General features: G+C 49.7%; 9 protein-coding genes across 9 annotated transcripts; 6 read left to right on the top strand and 3 right to left on the bottom strand.

The window, feature by feature from the left end:
• Window positions 1-130: 130 nt before the first annotated feature.
• Window positions 131-550, top strand: LACBIDRAFT_298896 (uncharacterized protein; the record flags this gene model as incomplete). Its single annotated transcript, XM_001882121.1, has 2 exons — window positions 131-412; window positions 467-550. The coding sequence occupies 2 exons, from the start codon at window positions 131-133 to the stop codon at window positions 548-550; spliced, it is 366 nt and encodes a 121-aa protein (XP_001882156.1).
• A 2,414-nt stretch (window positions 551-2,964) lies between these two features.
• LACBIDRAFT_298892 (uncharacterized protein) lies at window positions 2,965-3,270 on the top strand (the record flags this gene model as incomplete). Its single annotated transcript, XM_001882120.1, has 2 exons — window positions 2,965-3,067; window positions 3,128-3,270. The coding sequence occupies 2 exons, from the start codon at window positions 2,965-2,967 to the stop codon at window positions 3,268-3,270; spliced, it is 246 nt and encodes an 81-aa protein (XP_001882155.1).
• Window positions 3,271-3,585: 315 nt separating this feature from the next.
• On the top strand, window positions 3,586-4,090 carry LACBIDRAFT_298891 (uncharacterized protein; the record flags this gene model as incomplete). The annotated part of the gene is made up of 2 exons (XM_001882119.1): window positions 3,586-3,724; window positions 3,822-4,090. 2 exons carry the CDS (start codon window positions 3,586-3,588, stop codon window positions 4,088-4,090), a joined length of 408 nt encoding a protein of 135 aa, XP_001882154.1.
• Window positions 4,091-4,144: 54 nt separating this feature from the next.
• LACBIDRAFT_298890 (uncharacterized protein) lies at window positions 4,145-4,543 on the top strand (the record flags this gene model as incomplete). The annotated part of the gene is made up of 1 exon (XM_001882118.1): window positions 4,145-4,543. One exon carries the CDS (start codon window positions 4,145-4,147, stop codon window positions 4,541-4,543), a length of 399 nt encoding a protein of 132 aa, XP_001882153.1.
• Window positions 4,544-4,612: 69 nt separating this feature from the next.
• LACBIDRAFT_298889 (uncharacterized protein) lies at window positions 4,613-5,007 on the top strand (the record flags this gene model as incomplete). Its single annotated transcript, XM_001882117.1, has 4 exons — window positions 4,613-4,624; window positions 4,677-4,757; window positions 4,815-4,911; window positions 4,973-5,007. The coding sequence occupies 4 exons, from the start codon at window positions 4,613-4,615 to the stop codon at window positions 5,005-5,007; spliced, it is 225 nt and encodes a 74-aa protein (XP_001882152.1).
• Window positions 5,008-5,659: 652 nt separating this feature from the next.
• LACBIDRAFT_328032 (uncharacterized protein) lies at window positions 5,660-6,518 on the bottom strand (the record flags this gene model as incomplete). Its single annotated transcript, XM_001881991.1, has 2 exons — window positions 5,660-6,332; window positions 6,388-6,518. The coding sequence occupies 2 exons, from the start codon at window positions 6,516-6,518 to the stop codon at window positions 5,660-5,662; spliced, it is 804 nt and encodes a 267-aa protein (XP_001882026.1).
• A 592-nt stretch (window positions 6,519-7,110) lies between these two features.
• On the bottom strand, window positions 7,111-12,907 carry LACBIDRAFT_328031 (uncharacterized protein; the record flags this gene model as incomplete). The annotated part of the gene is made up of 7 exons (XM_001881990.1): window positions 7,111-7,183; window positions 7,310-7,548; window positions 7,600-8,238; window positions 8,298-11,070; window positions 11,124-11,573; window positions 11,633-12,458; window positions 12,517-12,907. 7 exons carry the CDS (start codon window positions 12,905-12,907, stop codon window positions 7,111-7,113), a joined length of 5,391 nt encoding a protein of 1,796 aa, XP_001882025.1.
• Window positions 12,908-13,549: 642 nt separating this feature from the next.
• LACBIDRAFT_298887 (uncharacterized protein) lies at window positions 13,550-13,844 on the top strand (the record flags this gene model as incomplete). Its single annotated transcript, XM_001882116.1, has 2 exons — window positions 13,550-13,565; window positions 13,621-13,844. 2 exons carry the CDS (start codon window positions 13,550-13,552, stop codon window positions 13,842-13,844), a joined length of 240 nt encoding a protein of 79 aa, XP_001882151.1.
• A 269-nt stretch (window positions 13,845-14,113) lies between these two features.
• Window positions 14,114-14,865, bottom strand: LACBIDRAFT_328030 (uncharacterized protein; the record flags this gene model as incomplete). Its single annotated transcript, XM_001881989.1, has 6 exons — window positions 14,114-14,156; window positions 14,178-14,277; window positions 14,310-14,313; window positions 14,351-14,369; window positions 14,539-14,585; window positions 14,737-14,865. 6 exons carry the CDS (start codon window positions 14,863-14,865, stop codon window positions 14,114-14,116), a joined length of 342 nt encoding a protein of 113 aa, XP_001882024.1.
• Between the last annotated feature and the right edge of the window lie 497 nt (window positions 14,866-15,362).

Genomic DNA, 15,362 nt, shown 5'->3' with positions numbered 1-15,362 from the left:
CCCACCTGCTCTTCCTCGGGCTTTTGATGGGCGTAATGACACAACAACCCTCTTCCCATTTTGGACGTTCTATTGGTGAGGATTGAGGTGGGGCGAGACCAACGTTGTCACCGCCAGATGGCTGAGGAAAATGACACCCTGGCGGTCACTGCTTCTCTTGAAATCCCCGCTCGTTTCACATTTCAGTACATCCTCCTTTTACATATACCCTCGCCCTTTACATTGCCGCCTCGCCCCTCACGGCTTCCTAAGCATCAAAGCCACCATCAAGATTTCATCGACAAAGACTGGTGTCATCTTCGGCAGCATTCTATGGGAAGGACAGAACATGGCCGAGGCTTGCGTTATCCTAAACGATATCCACATCAACATCATGGACTACATCAAACCCGCGTACCGTACCGAGCATCAAGTAAGTCGAATCCCTGCCTGTATCTCCAATGTAGTAACTGAGAGATGGATATAGTTCCGTAGCATGTGGGCCGAGTTCGAATGGGAGATCAGAGTCCATGTTAACTACCCTCTATCGTGTGTACCCCCTTCCCTTTGATTGGAAATAGAACAAGTCCAATAAATCGGCGCCAAATGCGACTTGGCTTTTTCAGGGAGGGAGGGATTTGCTTTTTACCTAGACGACTATTTGTATAGCTCATTTTGGGCCTCACATGGTACGGAGACGATGGCTTAATCATAGGCTTTACTTAGCTCTCACCGTCCGCGACACTTGGTTGTCATTGAGCCTTTGGTGTATACTCTTGGTATACTCCTCCACAGTCATTAGCCGACGGCTGCGTATGCCGCCATCGACGCTCCGGATTCAGACAGACTAAGACGGCAACAGCCTGCATGAATTGTGCAAAGATTGCTATTTGTACATCGATTCATTAATGATATCGCCTTCCAGTTGACACATGTTCGTTAGATCAAACCTGGATCAAACACGGCTCCCGTACACGTCCTTAGGCAGCACACCAGCCTGACCTTTGCGGATGTTGGCCTGTGCCCGTCTGCACAAGGGAGTCAGCGAGGAACATGGAAAAGTACAGCGAAGACGACTGACTTCCTGATTTTGATAGACTCAATCTGGATGAACCCAGAGGTATCGGTAGGCTCAAAGCCGCCCAACTCATCCATAGACGACTCAAGTTCGTCGTAAAGACCCTAACACAAAGATCAGCATTGAAGCATAACACGAAGAAGAGGAACGTGCCTCGGTGCTGGAGCGCCCTTCGACAACAACGTTGCCCTTATACAACTCTAATTTGACTAACCCGTTGACGGTCCTCTGGCTCACGGGGATCGAGCTGGTGACAAACTCCCTCTCTGGTGTGAAGAAGTGGCCGTTGTACAAGATCCTGCTGAATTCAATCGTGGTGAACTGGTCCCTTAGCGCACGGACGTTCCTGTCAAATTTAAGACCCTCCAAATCAACGTGGGCCGCGCGTAAGACGGTAGCATCCTCGACACTTGACCCCAATGAAGCGATTTTCGACGATATCGATTCTTCCGGTTCCATGCTTTCTGCCCAAGCCGTTGAAGGCGAGGAAGATCTCCACGGCGTCGGTGTATTCCTTGGCGTTTGCGGGTACGGTGACCTTGACGGGAAGCCCTGCCTTGAACTCGATCCTGATGTGCTCAGGTTCCTGAGGCGCATTTTCAGGGGCAGTCGTTAGCTTTCACATGTCAACTGGGGGAGTGATGTCTGGGTCTTCAAGTATCCCAGCTTCGTAGGAGATATGAAAAAGGTTCTCGTCGGTTGACCAGGGCTTGAACCAAGCTTGGACGCAGTCTGGACGACGGCAATACCCTTTTGCTCGGCGTAGGCGAGCAGGGCTTGGCGACCGGGGAAGCGGTCGTAGAATACTGTTGTTGTTGAAGCGTGAATCAGTTATATATCGATTGGGAGGAACATAATTCATACCAGGGATTCGCCAGGGAGCGATAACTTTGATGGCAGGCTTCAGGCCATAGAAGGCGAGTTCAAACGGACCTGGTCGTTTCCTTTGCTCGTGCAACCATGAGAAACGAAGCTGGTGTCGAGAGGATTGAGATACGTTTTTGAGATTCGATCGTGAGGACTCACTTGCAACCTTCTTGATCGGCGATGGCAATCATGCCACGAGCAATAACGGGTCGGGCTAGAGATGTACCGAGAAGTCCCCAAGTACACGATCAGCGCCAACAATTGTGGGACTGGCGCGTTGTGCTTGCGGCAGGACTCAGTTATAGTCTAGCTACAAACCAGGTAAGCGATTGACATTCGATCAAGAGTCAGATGTGTACCCACGGGCCACGCGTGCATATATAGGGCAACGAGCTCAAGGGTTGGTGACGACTTACAGCTCGGAACCATGAGAGAAGAGCTGGGGAGAGTAGAGAATGTCAATGATCAGCCAAGCGAGAAAAAAAGGAAATTAGAAAGCGTACGCTAATTTTATGCGTTTTTACCCCCAATCCACACTCCTCCCTTTGCATGCTCTGTCAACGACACATGTCTGAAAGTGCACGATTATGGTAAGCTTTCACAGCAGCCCTCAAGCCATTGTCAATGACTTACTTATGTCCTAGAGCGACCACCTCTGCACGACCACCTCTGTAACACAGCTCGCGTCAGCCGTCATACTACGCGTCGCAAGCCGGGCTGAGATCGAGAACTTGGTGCACGAGTGGAATGGGCGCTGAACGGGCAACAAAGGTGGTTGCTTGGCTATCGATGTGGCGGTCAGAGCTGAGGTCAGTCATCATCGTTACGCGTTACAATTTGATGGATCGTGCTCACCGTTTCCCCATCAACAACTTCAGCCACGACCTTCAACTTTCAACACCACGGGTCAGTTGGCGTCTGTCGGAATTCGTACACCATGACTTTTGACCGCACGATGCAAGCAATATCTTCAGCGCTGCAATCAGAAGTGAGAGGATATTATAGCTGCTTTACCCCAATCTAACGCCCAACTTGAGGAGATGGGATTCCCCACGTTTCGCTGCTTAAACGCGCTTCTGGTCACGGGCAACAGCGACGCAGAAGCTGCTATGGAGTCGTTGTTCTCGCACATGGACGATCCTGGTTTGTCCCTTGTCTAGACTCTCCCCTCTTTCTTACGTTTCTCATCAGCCCCATTCTTAGACATCGATAAACCGATCCAAGCAGCTCAATCTGTCGGGGGATCAGAGCCATCCCCTGGCCAGAGGGGCCCTCGGTCCACTCTGGTCATTACATTGCCCACATCCGGGTTAACGGCCAATGGTTGTTTAATGATGAGAATGTAGTCAGGGCCGACGATGAGAATGTGAAAGAGCTCGAGAAGCTCGTGTACCTGTGCTTCTTTGAGAGGGATCACATTTCCACCACCAACCAACATCTCTGCCCCACCTCTCTCCTCCTTGGCCTACAAGGTTGAACTTCAGCCGGCTCCTTCGCCCTGCCCACAAGCAACATTGGATCCCAGCTGAACATCCCCCCCGCCTCACATCCTGATTCCTCCCACACCTCGCTCAGAACCTATACCCGCTCAGCGCATCCTCTCTGTCTCCAGGGTAACAACCATCCATCATCCAATCCGCCGAAGACTTCCTGGGAAAAAAATGCAAGGCGCCGTCATCACCGCCCCAGCCTGGTTTTCCGATGCGCGCTCGAAAAGCTGCTTCGGATGCAGGCGTCAATATCCTGCAGCTGTTAGCGGAGCGGGAGCTGTGGCAGCCACGTCGACCACAATTGTTCGGAGTACAGATCTCCAAGCCGACCATCCTCCTCCATCGCTAATGTAGGCGGAGGTCAGATCGACAACAAGTTGATCAAGTTCTCAAAACACCTCTTGCAGCGTGTCCGTCTACCAATATCCAAAACAAACGAGCGGGAGCCAAGCTCCGACTAGCCATCGAGCGCACAAAGCGGACCATGAGTGCCTCCCCTAGAGCTGCAACGTGCTCCGTTGAATTGCTCAAAGATGGTCTGGACTACACCGGGTCCATCAACCGCATGCGCTTCGACATGGTTGCCAGCACTGTCTACACAACCTTCGCAGATTCTATTGTCACTCTGTTCACCCCAGCCGCCGTCGACGCCTACGGAGTTGACGAAATCGTCTAGGCACCACGTGTCTGCTTGGGTTTGACGAGTGTATCCACCTCGGGGCCGGCTTCCATGAGGAGATTGAGACCCCTTTTCTCGCGGCAGCATCGTAGGCGGAGGTATCAGAGATTCCACGACAATCTTGGCTCACGGCTCGCTGCCCAGGCTGCTCTGTCAGTGAAGATGCTGGAAGCCTTCACAAGGGACACCAAGGCCAACCACATGAGGGCCACAACGCGGACGCTGGGGGTTCTACTACCTGACCCCGCTGCGGAAAAGATTGACAACAAGCCTTGGGGAGTCTGGGTGCCCATTCTTCAAAAGGAGACTTCCCTCCCTGTGCGCAGAACGGTGTCATTCGACGTTGGCCTCACAGAGGAGTCGAAACGGTTTGCCTTTGAGGTGTATGATGTTGAGGACGCTATTCGGGTCGAGAAGATGCAGCTGCCTATGGCCGAGGGATGGCTATAATGAGGAGGAGGAGGAAGAAGAGGAAGAGATCGAACTCAACCACTCCATGACGACGAGGTAGTTAGCGAAATGAACAAGATGGTGAGTTGACGATCGTCCTTTACGCAGACCTCCAGCTAAGGCGTTCCGTCAGCTATCCTTTATCAAACAAGAGGCTCTCGAGAAAGCTCGCGAGATCTGGGTGAAAGCCGACAAAGAGTTCGCCATCGGGAAGGTATGCATCAGTAGCCCCCTTCAACAAGAATGCCTCGCTAACCAACACTTACGCAAGGACAAACTCGAGAAGCAAGAAAAAAAACAATCGAGACTCAGTACGCCGAGACTGAGTATGAAAAGAAACACAAAGGATCTGAGGTTGCCCAGAAGATGTCAGTTTGCTGCTTCGTCTACTAACCTCACACACCGACTCATAAACGATTTTTCGCACAGCGCCTAATCCACACTCACCACCAAATCCTGACTAAAGATCCTCCGTCGACAAGAAGCACCTCTAGGGCCGCTTCTCCACCACCTGCAGCTCAATCACAACCCTAGCGACCGACTAAAGCCGATGTGTGCAGTTCCAAGAGCTTCGTCCTCGCGTTTGTTTTCGTTTTTGCTGGCTATCGTATTTCTAAATTAATGCCCTACGGCCTAAGCTGCTTTAGCTTGTGAGCATGCCCCACGCCATCGAGAATTTCAATCACGCAGGAAGGTGTGTTGAGCGCAGTCTTGCGCGCTTCAAGATGCCGCCAGGACTTATTGTCCGATTATTGGGTTCATGTATGTTGCTGGTCCACCAATCGCCTCTATGACTTATCCTCTTTCAGGGATGGATTTCATGCCAGCGCCTCTGACCCACGAGATCACCATACCCTGCACATACTTTAGTAAGTATGGGCATCCCTGTCAATACTCGCAGCTCGTACACACATATTGACAAGAAATTAAAGATACTTTGAAAAGCACAACATGGGTGGATTTAGGACAATTGACACTTGCTCGGTTTAGCAAAGGCTCTCAAAGAAAAGTGTGACAAAAAACAGGGGCGATTCCTTATAAACTCCAGGACTCGTAATTTTCGTTTATTTCCATCTGGATCTCCTAAGATTTCATGACAATGCCGACCGGGGATTCCTAAGTACGTATCATGTGAATGGAGAAAAAGTCAGAAAGCATTGTCCAGAGCGTGTAACGAAAGGTACCAAGGTCATAGCGAATGCGTGAACAGCATGGTTGGCAAACCCCATCTCCATAATCCTCCTTCTCGATGTAGTCCTTGGCAGCATGAAGTATGTCCGGAGATTTAATGCATGCCTCTTCGATCTCCCCCAAAAGCCTCCATCGCTTCGCTGAAGAGCACTCCTCCGGCCATTCCTCCCTATGAAATCCAAAGCGGAGTATCTCTTGTGAGGCCCGCCTCATCTTCGCCCGCCCCTTCAGAAGACAACGAAGGTCATCAGCGGTCAGCAAGCCCCAATCCGCCACACAGACACTCTTAACGGCTTCGCCATGCTGCCGGATGTTACGCCAGTCGCCCTCTATCGAAATTCGGGAAAGGTGATAGAACGCGGCAGGCAAGATGGATGGGATGATATGTTCTCGAGCCAATCGGATAGCCGATGCGGGTTCAGGCAGCAGCCCGTTAGGATCTAGCTCATCCCACCGTCGCAGGGTGCGTGGCCAACAAGATTCGATTTGTGTGACGATGTTCTCCCTCAGATAGTCGATGGCGTACTTGTCAGTTAACTCTAGAATGTCATGTAGATGGCGCAGCGTGCAGGGGTCAAGTCGCCAAAACGGTGAATCGCTTCAGAACAAAGAATAAGACGTCAGCTCAGCATATACGGCGTGGCTCGACATACATGTCATTGTAGACCAGTTGAAGCAGGCTTTGTAACGTGTCCGATCTATCCATCAAGTACACAAGCGGTACCCCTTCGTATGTTTCCATCTCGTCGACGGGGGGTATCGAAAATAGATCTCTAAACACCATGGATATCTTCGACAGTATTGAACGATGCACTCGGAATGCGACACAGTGATTCGGAGATTGTGGAGAAAGCAAGGCAATGTTTCCATCGTCGAAATATAGAGACGTGTGATTTGTTATCACCTTCGCCATTGGATTGACGAATGGTCAGAACGGTTTGCGGTCGACGCTCAGGGTTCCGAGTCAAGGTTCAACGTTCAACGTTCAAACGTTCAAGGTTCAACCATCAACGATATTTTCCCATGCAAACGAGGTGCTCACGTGCCAGATTTTATTTGTGCCCTACAGGTCTTGCATTGTTCCCAAAATGGGAAGTCGCCTTATTTTTAGAAATGTGTCGTCCTTGGCGATCTTCAAAGTTTTGTGGCTCAACACTGGGTTTATTCAAATACAAGCCATTTTATGTTTCCTTGCTGCCCTAAAAAAGAGGGAAGAGAGGAGGAATGACATCTTTGAGCAGTAATTCTAGTATATTACTGTAGCTAATGGGTGACTTGATGCAATTTTCATTTTCGCATAAAATAAACTATGGGGCGACCTAGATCTCGCCGAGACAATTCCGAAACACTATAAATGATATCTCTACGATAGGTATTTACAGAGAAAATCGTGTTCGAAGCTTCACGGGGCTTTGAGACTTTGTTTTGACGTGATTGCGGCCGCGCCAACTATTTCAATAAAAAAACAAGTTGAAAACAAGTAATTAAATTATTGCTGGTCGCAGCAAAAAATCGCACCAAAATCAAGGTTTTCGGAACCAGCTGTAATTCGACACCTATCTTTCTCCTGCGCACTTTGCATACGCCCATAGAGCGACCACATGCATGTTTAACAGTTTCTCTCGATAGTTGACTTCTTTCGTCAGCCAGGTCGCGAACTCCTGCTGCGAAGTCCAGCGCGACAAGCCAAAGGCATCCAACATAACACAATTCCATCTGCTTGAGTCCCATAATGCAAAGAGCAACGGCCGTATAAAATCTTCCATTTCACATGTTTGTTTCCCGGTGTTCAAGTTGGGATGAACCCCACATAACTGAGAAAAGCTCACCGAATGGACTGTGATAAAGGCAAAAAAAGGACCCACCGGTGGGAGGCAACAATTGTAACAAGTCCACTGAGGAAGATTAACTAATCCTTTCCACGTGGTAAACTTGCTTTCAACAAGGACGTAGGCCTTGGCGATGTCTGGGCAGCGATTGAACTTGTGTGTAGCATTTAGGGAATTGATCCAACAAGGAGGACATAGTATGCGTAAGCCAAGAGCATCTTTCATTTTGACGAAATAATTTTTCAATGTTTCTTCGGTGTAACCTTGTATGATTTTCATGCTGCCCGATGTCCCATGTGATGCTGCTCCCTGGGGAGATGAAACTGGGCTCGCGAAGGAGTGCTGGCGCGCTGCGGTAGCCCAAGAACTCTCCGCCACCTGTGGTGTCTGCTCCACGTGCGAAGAAATGCGACGCACGTCATCTTCCCATTCCATCTCGTCGTTTTGTGTCTGAGGAGTTGCTCTTTCAGTTTCCTTGGATGGTTCCCATTCCATACGGGTAACTTCCGCGGAGGCACGGCGGTTGTCCGCAAAATGTTTCGCCACCTCTTCGTTCTTTGCATTTCGTGCGCGAGCAGCCGCCAGGTCAACACTTACACTTGAGGCCCATTCCGTAGTGTGGGTGGTAATGGGAGCTTTGATTGAAGAAAAGAAGTTGCCGTCTTGGAGGGGTTTCTGAGAAGAAATGTGATTAGTACGCCACTCCCAACCGGTAACTCGAGCAGCTCACTTACCGCGGGGACTTTCATAACTTCGACCTCACAAACATCACAAAGGATTGCTTCGCCATCATGTATGCAGGTTCCGGTTTCTAAGGCACCATCTAAATTTTTTCGAAGGCAAATTCGCCGACATTTGTCTGTATGGACATAAGCCGTCATTGCCTCCACCCCTATGTCGTCCTGATCAGGGTGCAACTTCTCGTCTTTCCTGTTGGGGTCCCAAAACACTGTTGAGTATGCAACCGGAAGGCTCCGTCCTGAACGTCCTGATTCCTGGCTGAAATCCATGATGTTTCGAGGTTTCCCGTAATGAAGGACTAGCTTGACTGCCTCGTAATCTAATCCGGATCCCAGTGCACTCGTCGCTGCCAATACTGGCACCTCTGAGCCCCCCCCTTCACGCCACGAATTAAGATTTGCTTGTTTCTCTTCAGCATCCATTTTTGCGTGATAGTGACGGCACTTTAGCGTATTTGCGACGTCTTCTGTTTCATTTCTTGACAAGCAAAATATCAAAGCTCGTTCCTTAGGCTGGAAAGACTGCAGAACCCGATGAATATAGTCCGTCACCTTGAGCTGTTGGCCAGCGGGAGTACGGTAGATTGCGTTAGCTAGAGAGTTTGACCTGCTCATCAACGGAAAAACAGAATAAATGATTCCCTTGCGTTCTGTGGGAGCCCGGATCAACAAGGTGTTTCCGGGTAGGAAGTGCATGCGTTGCATTATAGTCCCCACGGCATCAGGGGGCAAAGTCGCAGTCAGGCCGACCACGGGAACGGATCCTTCCCTCAGATGTTTGATGACATTGAATATAGGGCGGTAATGAGCAGCTGTGAGGACGAAATGGATTTCATCTATGACGACTCTGGCTATCTTGCGTTCTTGGCAACCTTTCAAAAAGTAGGACAGAAACTCGGACGTTGCGGCCGTATCTGCGAGGGCAATAATCACATGGGCATTGTAGTGAGTCACTTTCGGCTCATCGTTCGCCCAATCTGCGACGCGGATATTCTTGGCTAACAGGCGACGCTTCAAGTCCCCAAGCAATGCCACTAAGGGGACAATCACGACCGTGGCGAGGTTTGACTCGGCTACCCTCACGGCGCATGCAAAGAACAAAAGTGATTTTCCACCTCCCGTTGGCAACACCACTAACAGGTCGTTCTTCCGCTGGGCCGAGAGTTCAAGGGCACAAGCCTGGTGTGGGGACTTAAATGTTGCATGAGGCCCCATCACCTCACGCAACTCCCGCCAGCGGTCAGGTTGAATTTTCACTTTAGAAACATCAACCACAATTACGCCCAACTTTGCCTCAGGGCAACTCGAAACAGGTCGTATCGACGCATCAGAAGCCACTGTACGAGAGGCATATGTTCGTTGCATATCTTGGCTAGTGGGGGACATATTTTGAGCGTTTATCGGGGTAATGGTGGCGAATGCATCAACAATGTTTCGCTTCATGGCTGGGGCCAAAGCTGTGGCCAATTGTGAGGCTAATGGAGCCATCTGCGAGGCCGATATAGATCGAAGTGAAGAGATGATGGAAGAAGTGATTTTTTCGTAGTCAGCGATTAAAGCTGGTGTGGATCCAGTTGCTTCCCGGTGGTTTGCAAGGTTGTTGGTCAAAGATGCCGGGGCGTCGGGATAGAGTAGACGATGTTGAAGCTTTGAGAGCTCAGTGAACTTTCCCAGGCGGTCATCCGATACGTTGATGATGGAAGTGAAGGTGATCGCGTAGTTTTCCGCTGCGTCTTCGCCGTGCCCGCTTTGCTCATTGAAATATTCCTCCAAAAGGTCCCTATGCGGAACCCCACGGCAATGCTTTCGCATGATAGCGATGAGGTAGTGACGTGTGTCAGCCATCCCCATAGCGCACCCCATGCCGAAATTAACAACTGGTTCCCCTGAGACGGAGGACAAAATGGATGAAAAATCGTCAGTGTCAAAGTTTCCAGACACACTGGTAAACAGCCGGTCATGAAATCGCCGAGGGTTAAGAGATTCTCTTGGCCAGCAAGTCCAAACCATGTTCAGTGTAGGCACAACCAATGTCAACCAGATGATATAAAGTTGGCCAATTGGTGGTGGAAGACTGCGGCCGATTACCCTGGGCTTATGTGCATTTGCCTGGGTTTTGTTGTACATTGTTACAATGTTGACAAGTTCTGCATACCAGAAAATATTCCGCCGATAGAGATTGTTATTTTCTGGGGCAATGACTGCGAGTTCGGTCCCTCGAGCTGGTTGTCCTGCACCGTAGTGGGCGAGAGCGAAGAGGTTTCCTATGCAAATTTTGCAGTGGCGGCACCATTCGGCGATCCCAGCCATGTTCCAAGCGATCCCTCCAACGGAGTTGCTGTGTTCACGGTAAAAAAAACGATTGCCGAACTTCTCATCGTCCAGCATTGCACTGATCAGGAAAAGATGATGGCGATGGAACGTATTTCGCGTGTCGGAAATGAAGGAGTAACCAGGTTCTGTATTATTCAACTCATCGTGGATGACATCATGGTGGAGGTCAGGAAGTTCTAGGCCCAGCAGAACCTGCTGGCGCAGCATATGCTCCGTCTCGTTCGCCAGTTTTTGGTACATGTTCCGGAAGGATGACGTCGAGATGGGGCGTCCATCAAAGATCATCTCCTCCCCCGCAGTGTCCCTCCACATGATGCGCGGCATTCGTGGCGTATTGGCATCCAAAACAGTCGCATAATGACTCAATTCCATCAGATGAGAAAATGCGGTGTACCCGTCTTCCCGGACAGCCTTTCGGACATCTTGGACGATACTTTGGAAAGAAGCATGAAAATGGGAAGAAAACATTTAGATTTAGCTGCTCACTGCTCAAGCTCTTCTCCATTGATTCCGGCGTTGACTCGTCGAAGCACCTCCCAAAATGTTGACGCGCGGAAGGGCCATTTCAACTCCGTCAATGTACCGTTTATCTCGCCAGGATGACGGATTTTCCCCGATGGTAGGACGTTCATATATATTATGAATCGCGCAACAGGGCAGGTGTGCAAATTACCAGGTGTGTGAACTATAAGGAGAATTTCGATGACCAGTCGGTGGATGGCGCTCGCGCATTCCAAGTGGGGGTTTGTTGACTCGAGTGCTTGGACCAAGGAACGGCTCGCATCCAAGATGGGCGGCGCAAGATTAATCTTGGATCCATGATTGTTAGTGACGGCATTGCGTAGTACAAAAGCCAGAAATTGAGTTATGGTTTGACTGTAGCGTCGGAGGGTCTTGGCCCGCATTGGGACTTTGAAGGGCTCGTTGACGATATTCCTGGAGATGTCCTTCTATGAGCGTGAACTCTACTCGAGATTAAAACTGTAAGAGCGCACCCTTTAGTTGAGTTTATCCAGCGAAGCGTCGTCGTATGAACATCTAGACGGTTCATTTCCTTGGCAATGGCCGCATAATAATTACTAACAGCGTCTACCAACGGCTCCAACCTCTCGCCGTCACCTGGCATTGAAATCCACTGGGTAATATCCATCGGGGATATTCCCTGTAGTGTCTCCATCCAGCGATACTTGGCAAGTAGAGGATTTAAGACCGCTGAATCATCAGGCAGGACTAATCCGCGGTTAACCCGATCACGTTGATTATACTGACCGAGCAGAATATCCAAAGGGATGGGGGTATTGTTTGACAAAGAAGGCTGCAGCACAGAAACCTTGACCGTATATCGTCGTTGGCAAGACTCAAAGATCACCTGCACAAGTGTGTCCATGGGGGGAAATTCCCTCCTGGTGGTTTTGTGCTCCATCGAGAGATGCCGTCCCATGGTCTGTGCCGAGGTTGTGGAGTGCATACATCCACGGACTCCACACGTCAGGCCTTCGATCCATGGGATTCCTGGAACGGGAGACTTTGGGACCTCTTCTGGCTCAAAACGGTCTTGCAGGAAAAGATTGTGACGTTGAATCAGCGAGTCCACAAACGCTTTAGTGAGGGTGCGGTCTTCGTGGGGTCTGGAGCGACGATGGATAATGAGGCGAGAGGGCATGACTGCAATTTCGCAAATGTAACAAACGAGAATTTTTAAAGGGTTGTAGACAATGCAGTTGACTGACTGCAGTTGTTCGGATGTGGTGATAGTTGGGCTGTCGTAGGGAATGTCAAGCATGTTGAACTTCGGAGGGTCGACAGTTCTGTTTTCGGCGTCTTTTATTTTGCAGCATCAGTGATATATTTCTTTATGTATATCGGGGGCAGAGCTCACCAAAAGAATGACTTTCAATTATCATTGCGGGGGTAGCACTTTCGGGAACCGTTTGGGTATTACTATGCTGAGCGGGTGGTACTTGTGGGGAGACATCGCGGTCGTGAACGGACAAATGAGTGGAAGATCGATAAGAAGATATGCGTGAAGAGTGGAGTTGCAGGTCCATGTCCCCCCAATCATCGGGGCTGCCGATGATCATATCTTCCTCGTTGGGGTCTGAGCCTGAAACGACGTCGTCGTCATCATCTACCATTCTCTGCTCATTGTCGACGCCGTGGTGAGGCAATTGCAGAGAAATGTCTGGATTCTTGGGAGCAATTGGCCTTCCTTGTATACGGCTGATAGATTCGACCGTATCAAGGTGGTTTCTACGAAGGTGGTTTTGCATAACGTAGTGATCCTGAGTCGCAAAAGTGCAGTGATGCGATGAGCATTCGTATTCATCCCTTTCATTTCGCTTCAGCAGCACGTGGCCGCATCTTAATTCCAATGAATGTCGCTGCGTGTTGTGTTTTTGTAACGCTTTTTTTGAGTCGAATCTGATAGAACATATACTACAACGACGACGGCTTGACATCTCGAAGTAGAAGTAAGCGGGTGAGTTAGGACGACTGAGAGGACGCTTTACTAGGGGTTATGGAGGGACAGAAGGTCACCCGGCCGATCCTAACAAACAAATTTCTCTACAGAGCCAAACAACTGCATCCATTGTACTTATATATCTCAAACTTGTCTCAAACTTATCTCCATCTGTCATCTCAGCGGGCTCTAGTTTCAAGGTTTCTAATGCCTGTTGCGCCTCTTTTCCGAATGTGGCTAAACAGTCAGAGCGGAAATTCAGGCATCTGCCTTCGCTAACTTGAATGTCGTACGACAGTGGGCACTTCCGACTTTAAGTTGGTAGTGCGCGTACGCATACATCCAACCCCACACCTTTTCTTTCGACCCCCAATTTTTGAAACTGGGCACCGAGAACATCATTGCATTTTACTTTGTCTTATCCCTCTCTAAGCGCATCGCGCTCAAGGACATGCCTTCTGCTCAAAGTGAGTGAAATAAAGTTTTTTTAACGAATTTCAACCGAATGATTCTCATGAGAAGATCGCTCGGAGACCGTTGGGCAAAAGGAAGGGATCCCAAAGAACTTTACCATAGCGCACCCGAACACAGTACTAGAGACGCGCAAAATCGCATCTCCCTTTCCGCTTTCCTCGACCAAGATAACTTCAATTGGGATCCGGGATAGAGCTGCTGGGAATGGCTATTATGGTCGATTTACCCCTTCGATCTTGGCGCGTTCATGCTTTACATCATGGCGCGTTTGACCAGATCAATGAGCTCTACTCTCAGAGTCAGCCCCGGATGACTACCTAGAAGAACGGTGAGTCTGGCCTTATATCACCCATCCGCCCAATTTTTGACTCTCAAGTCATAGCTCCGAAAGGCCAACATCGTCCGCCCGACTTAATTTATTCCGACAAGCCTGAGCTGACTCTAAAGCTTGCGAGCTGTAGTTGTGATTTGCGTATGACTCCTCCTCCGGAAAGCAAACCAGCGAGTCAGAAAGACGTCCCCGAAACATCCACCCCAGGCGCTACTTAGCGGCGTACGATCCAGAGTGGATACCGTTGGCTATTCTGACGAATCGAAATACTTACGGGACGTATCTTGTCCCTGCAAGGATATCGTGGTCAAGGAACAGGACCAAAGAACACATCCTGTCTTTGCCAGCGACCTGCTTGAATACGCGGGCGTTAGCTGGCGCGGAGCAGAGCTTGCCCTTGCCTCACCTTTCTATCGGCCACCCTCACAATTTCCGCGATTTACTCACAAGGCGAGTGATGGTTACTCTTGATTCTAGTAAGTTCAGCTTATGACAGTTGATTGTGCAGCCATCTAGACTCAAGGTAGCTCTCGGGAGTGAATCACCGCATGTAGCGTGAAATTTATAATTCGCTCACAATGAAAAGTGAGTCTAATCTCTTTACGTCGCCTATGCGCCCAAGTTTTGACCCTCACATTATAGCTCCGAACATAGCCCGCTCGACTTGAACCATTCCGACAAGCTAGACCGAGTTTTTGAAACTTCCCCGGCAAGCAAACAAGTACTCCGAGATATTCGGGACATCCAACTCTGTGCGCTATCCACTCACGCGGTTTAAGCAGACGATATAAAACGTAAGTAATGTGGTCGCTCTTAACCATCGGAATACTTACAGAGCGTATCTCTTGCCAGTGGGAGATCCGGAGATCTTCGTCAAGCAGAAATTCATAGACACCACTAAGAGCGCATTTTAACTTTCCCAGCAATCCGCTTACACACTTCGGATAGCGCGGAGCATTCATGGCGAGGACGATGACAAACCCACTTGGGACGATGACAACCCACCTAAGGCAGCATCTTTTACGTCCCCCGAAGCCCTCTAAGGCCTATTCTTTTGGGGCCTTCAAGGTCCAACCCGCTTATCGATATATATCCAATGATCGAGATCTTTCCGCCTGTCAAGCAGTTCCACTGACAATATGGTCAGTTCTACCGTCAGCGAAGTCACTTCCACTTGCCTCTTCCGGTCGCTGTTGTTGCCGGTTTGACTGCCACCTGTAAATAATTTTGTTCAATGACAAGAATTGCCACAATAATATTTCAACGTGATCGTTGTTCACCAAGCGGCTGTCACCTGCCAATGCTGAGTGTTTGTGCCGGAATACGTTGAGAAGGAACCCTGACCGTTAGGCTGTGACTACGGTGACGGATGCCAGGTAACAGTAGTTCATGAGCGGGCACACTGAGGCCGGGTAGCGAACCCAAATGACTCTGTATTCACTGGGATATCCACTAGGTA

The sequence above is a fragment of the Laccaria bicolor genome, genomic scaffold, assembly GCF_000143565.1.
Source record: "Laccaria bicolor S238N-H82 LACBIscaffold_15 genomic scaffold, whole genome shotgun sequence".
NCBI classification, from domain to species: Eukaryota; Fungi; Basidiomycota; class Agaricomycetes; order Agaricales; family Hydnangiaceae; genus Laccaria; species Laccaria bicolor.
This window is presented reverse-complemented; position numbering and strand designations above follow the sequence as displayed.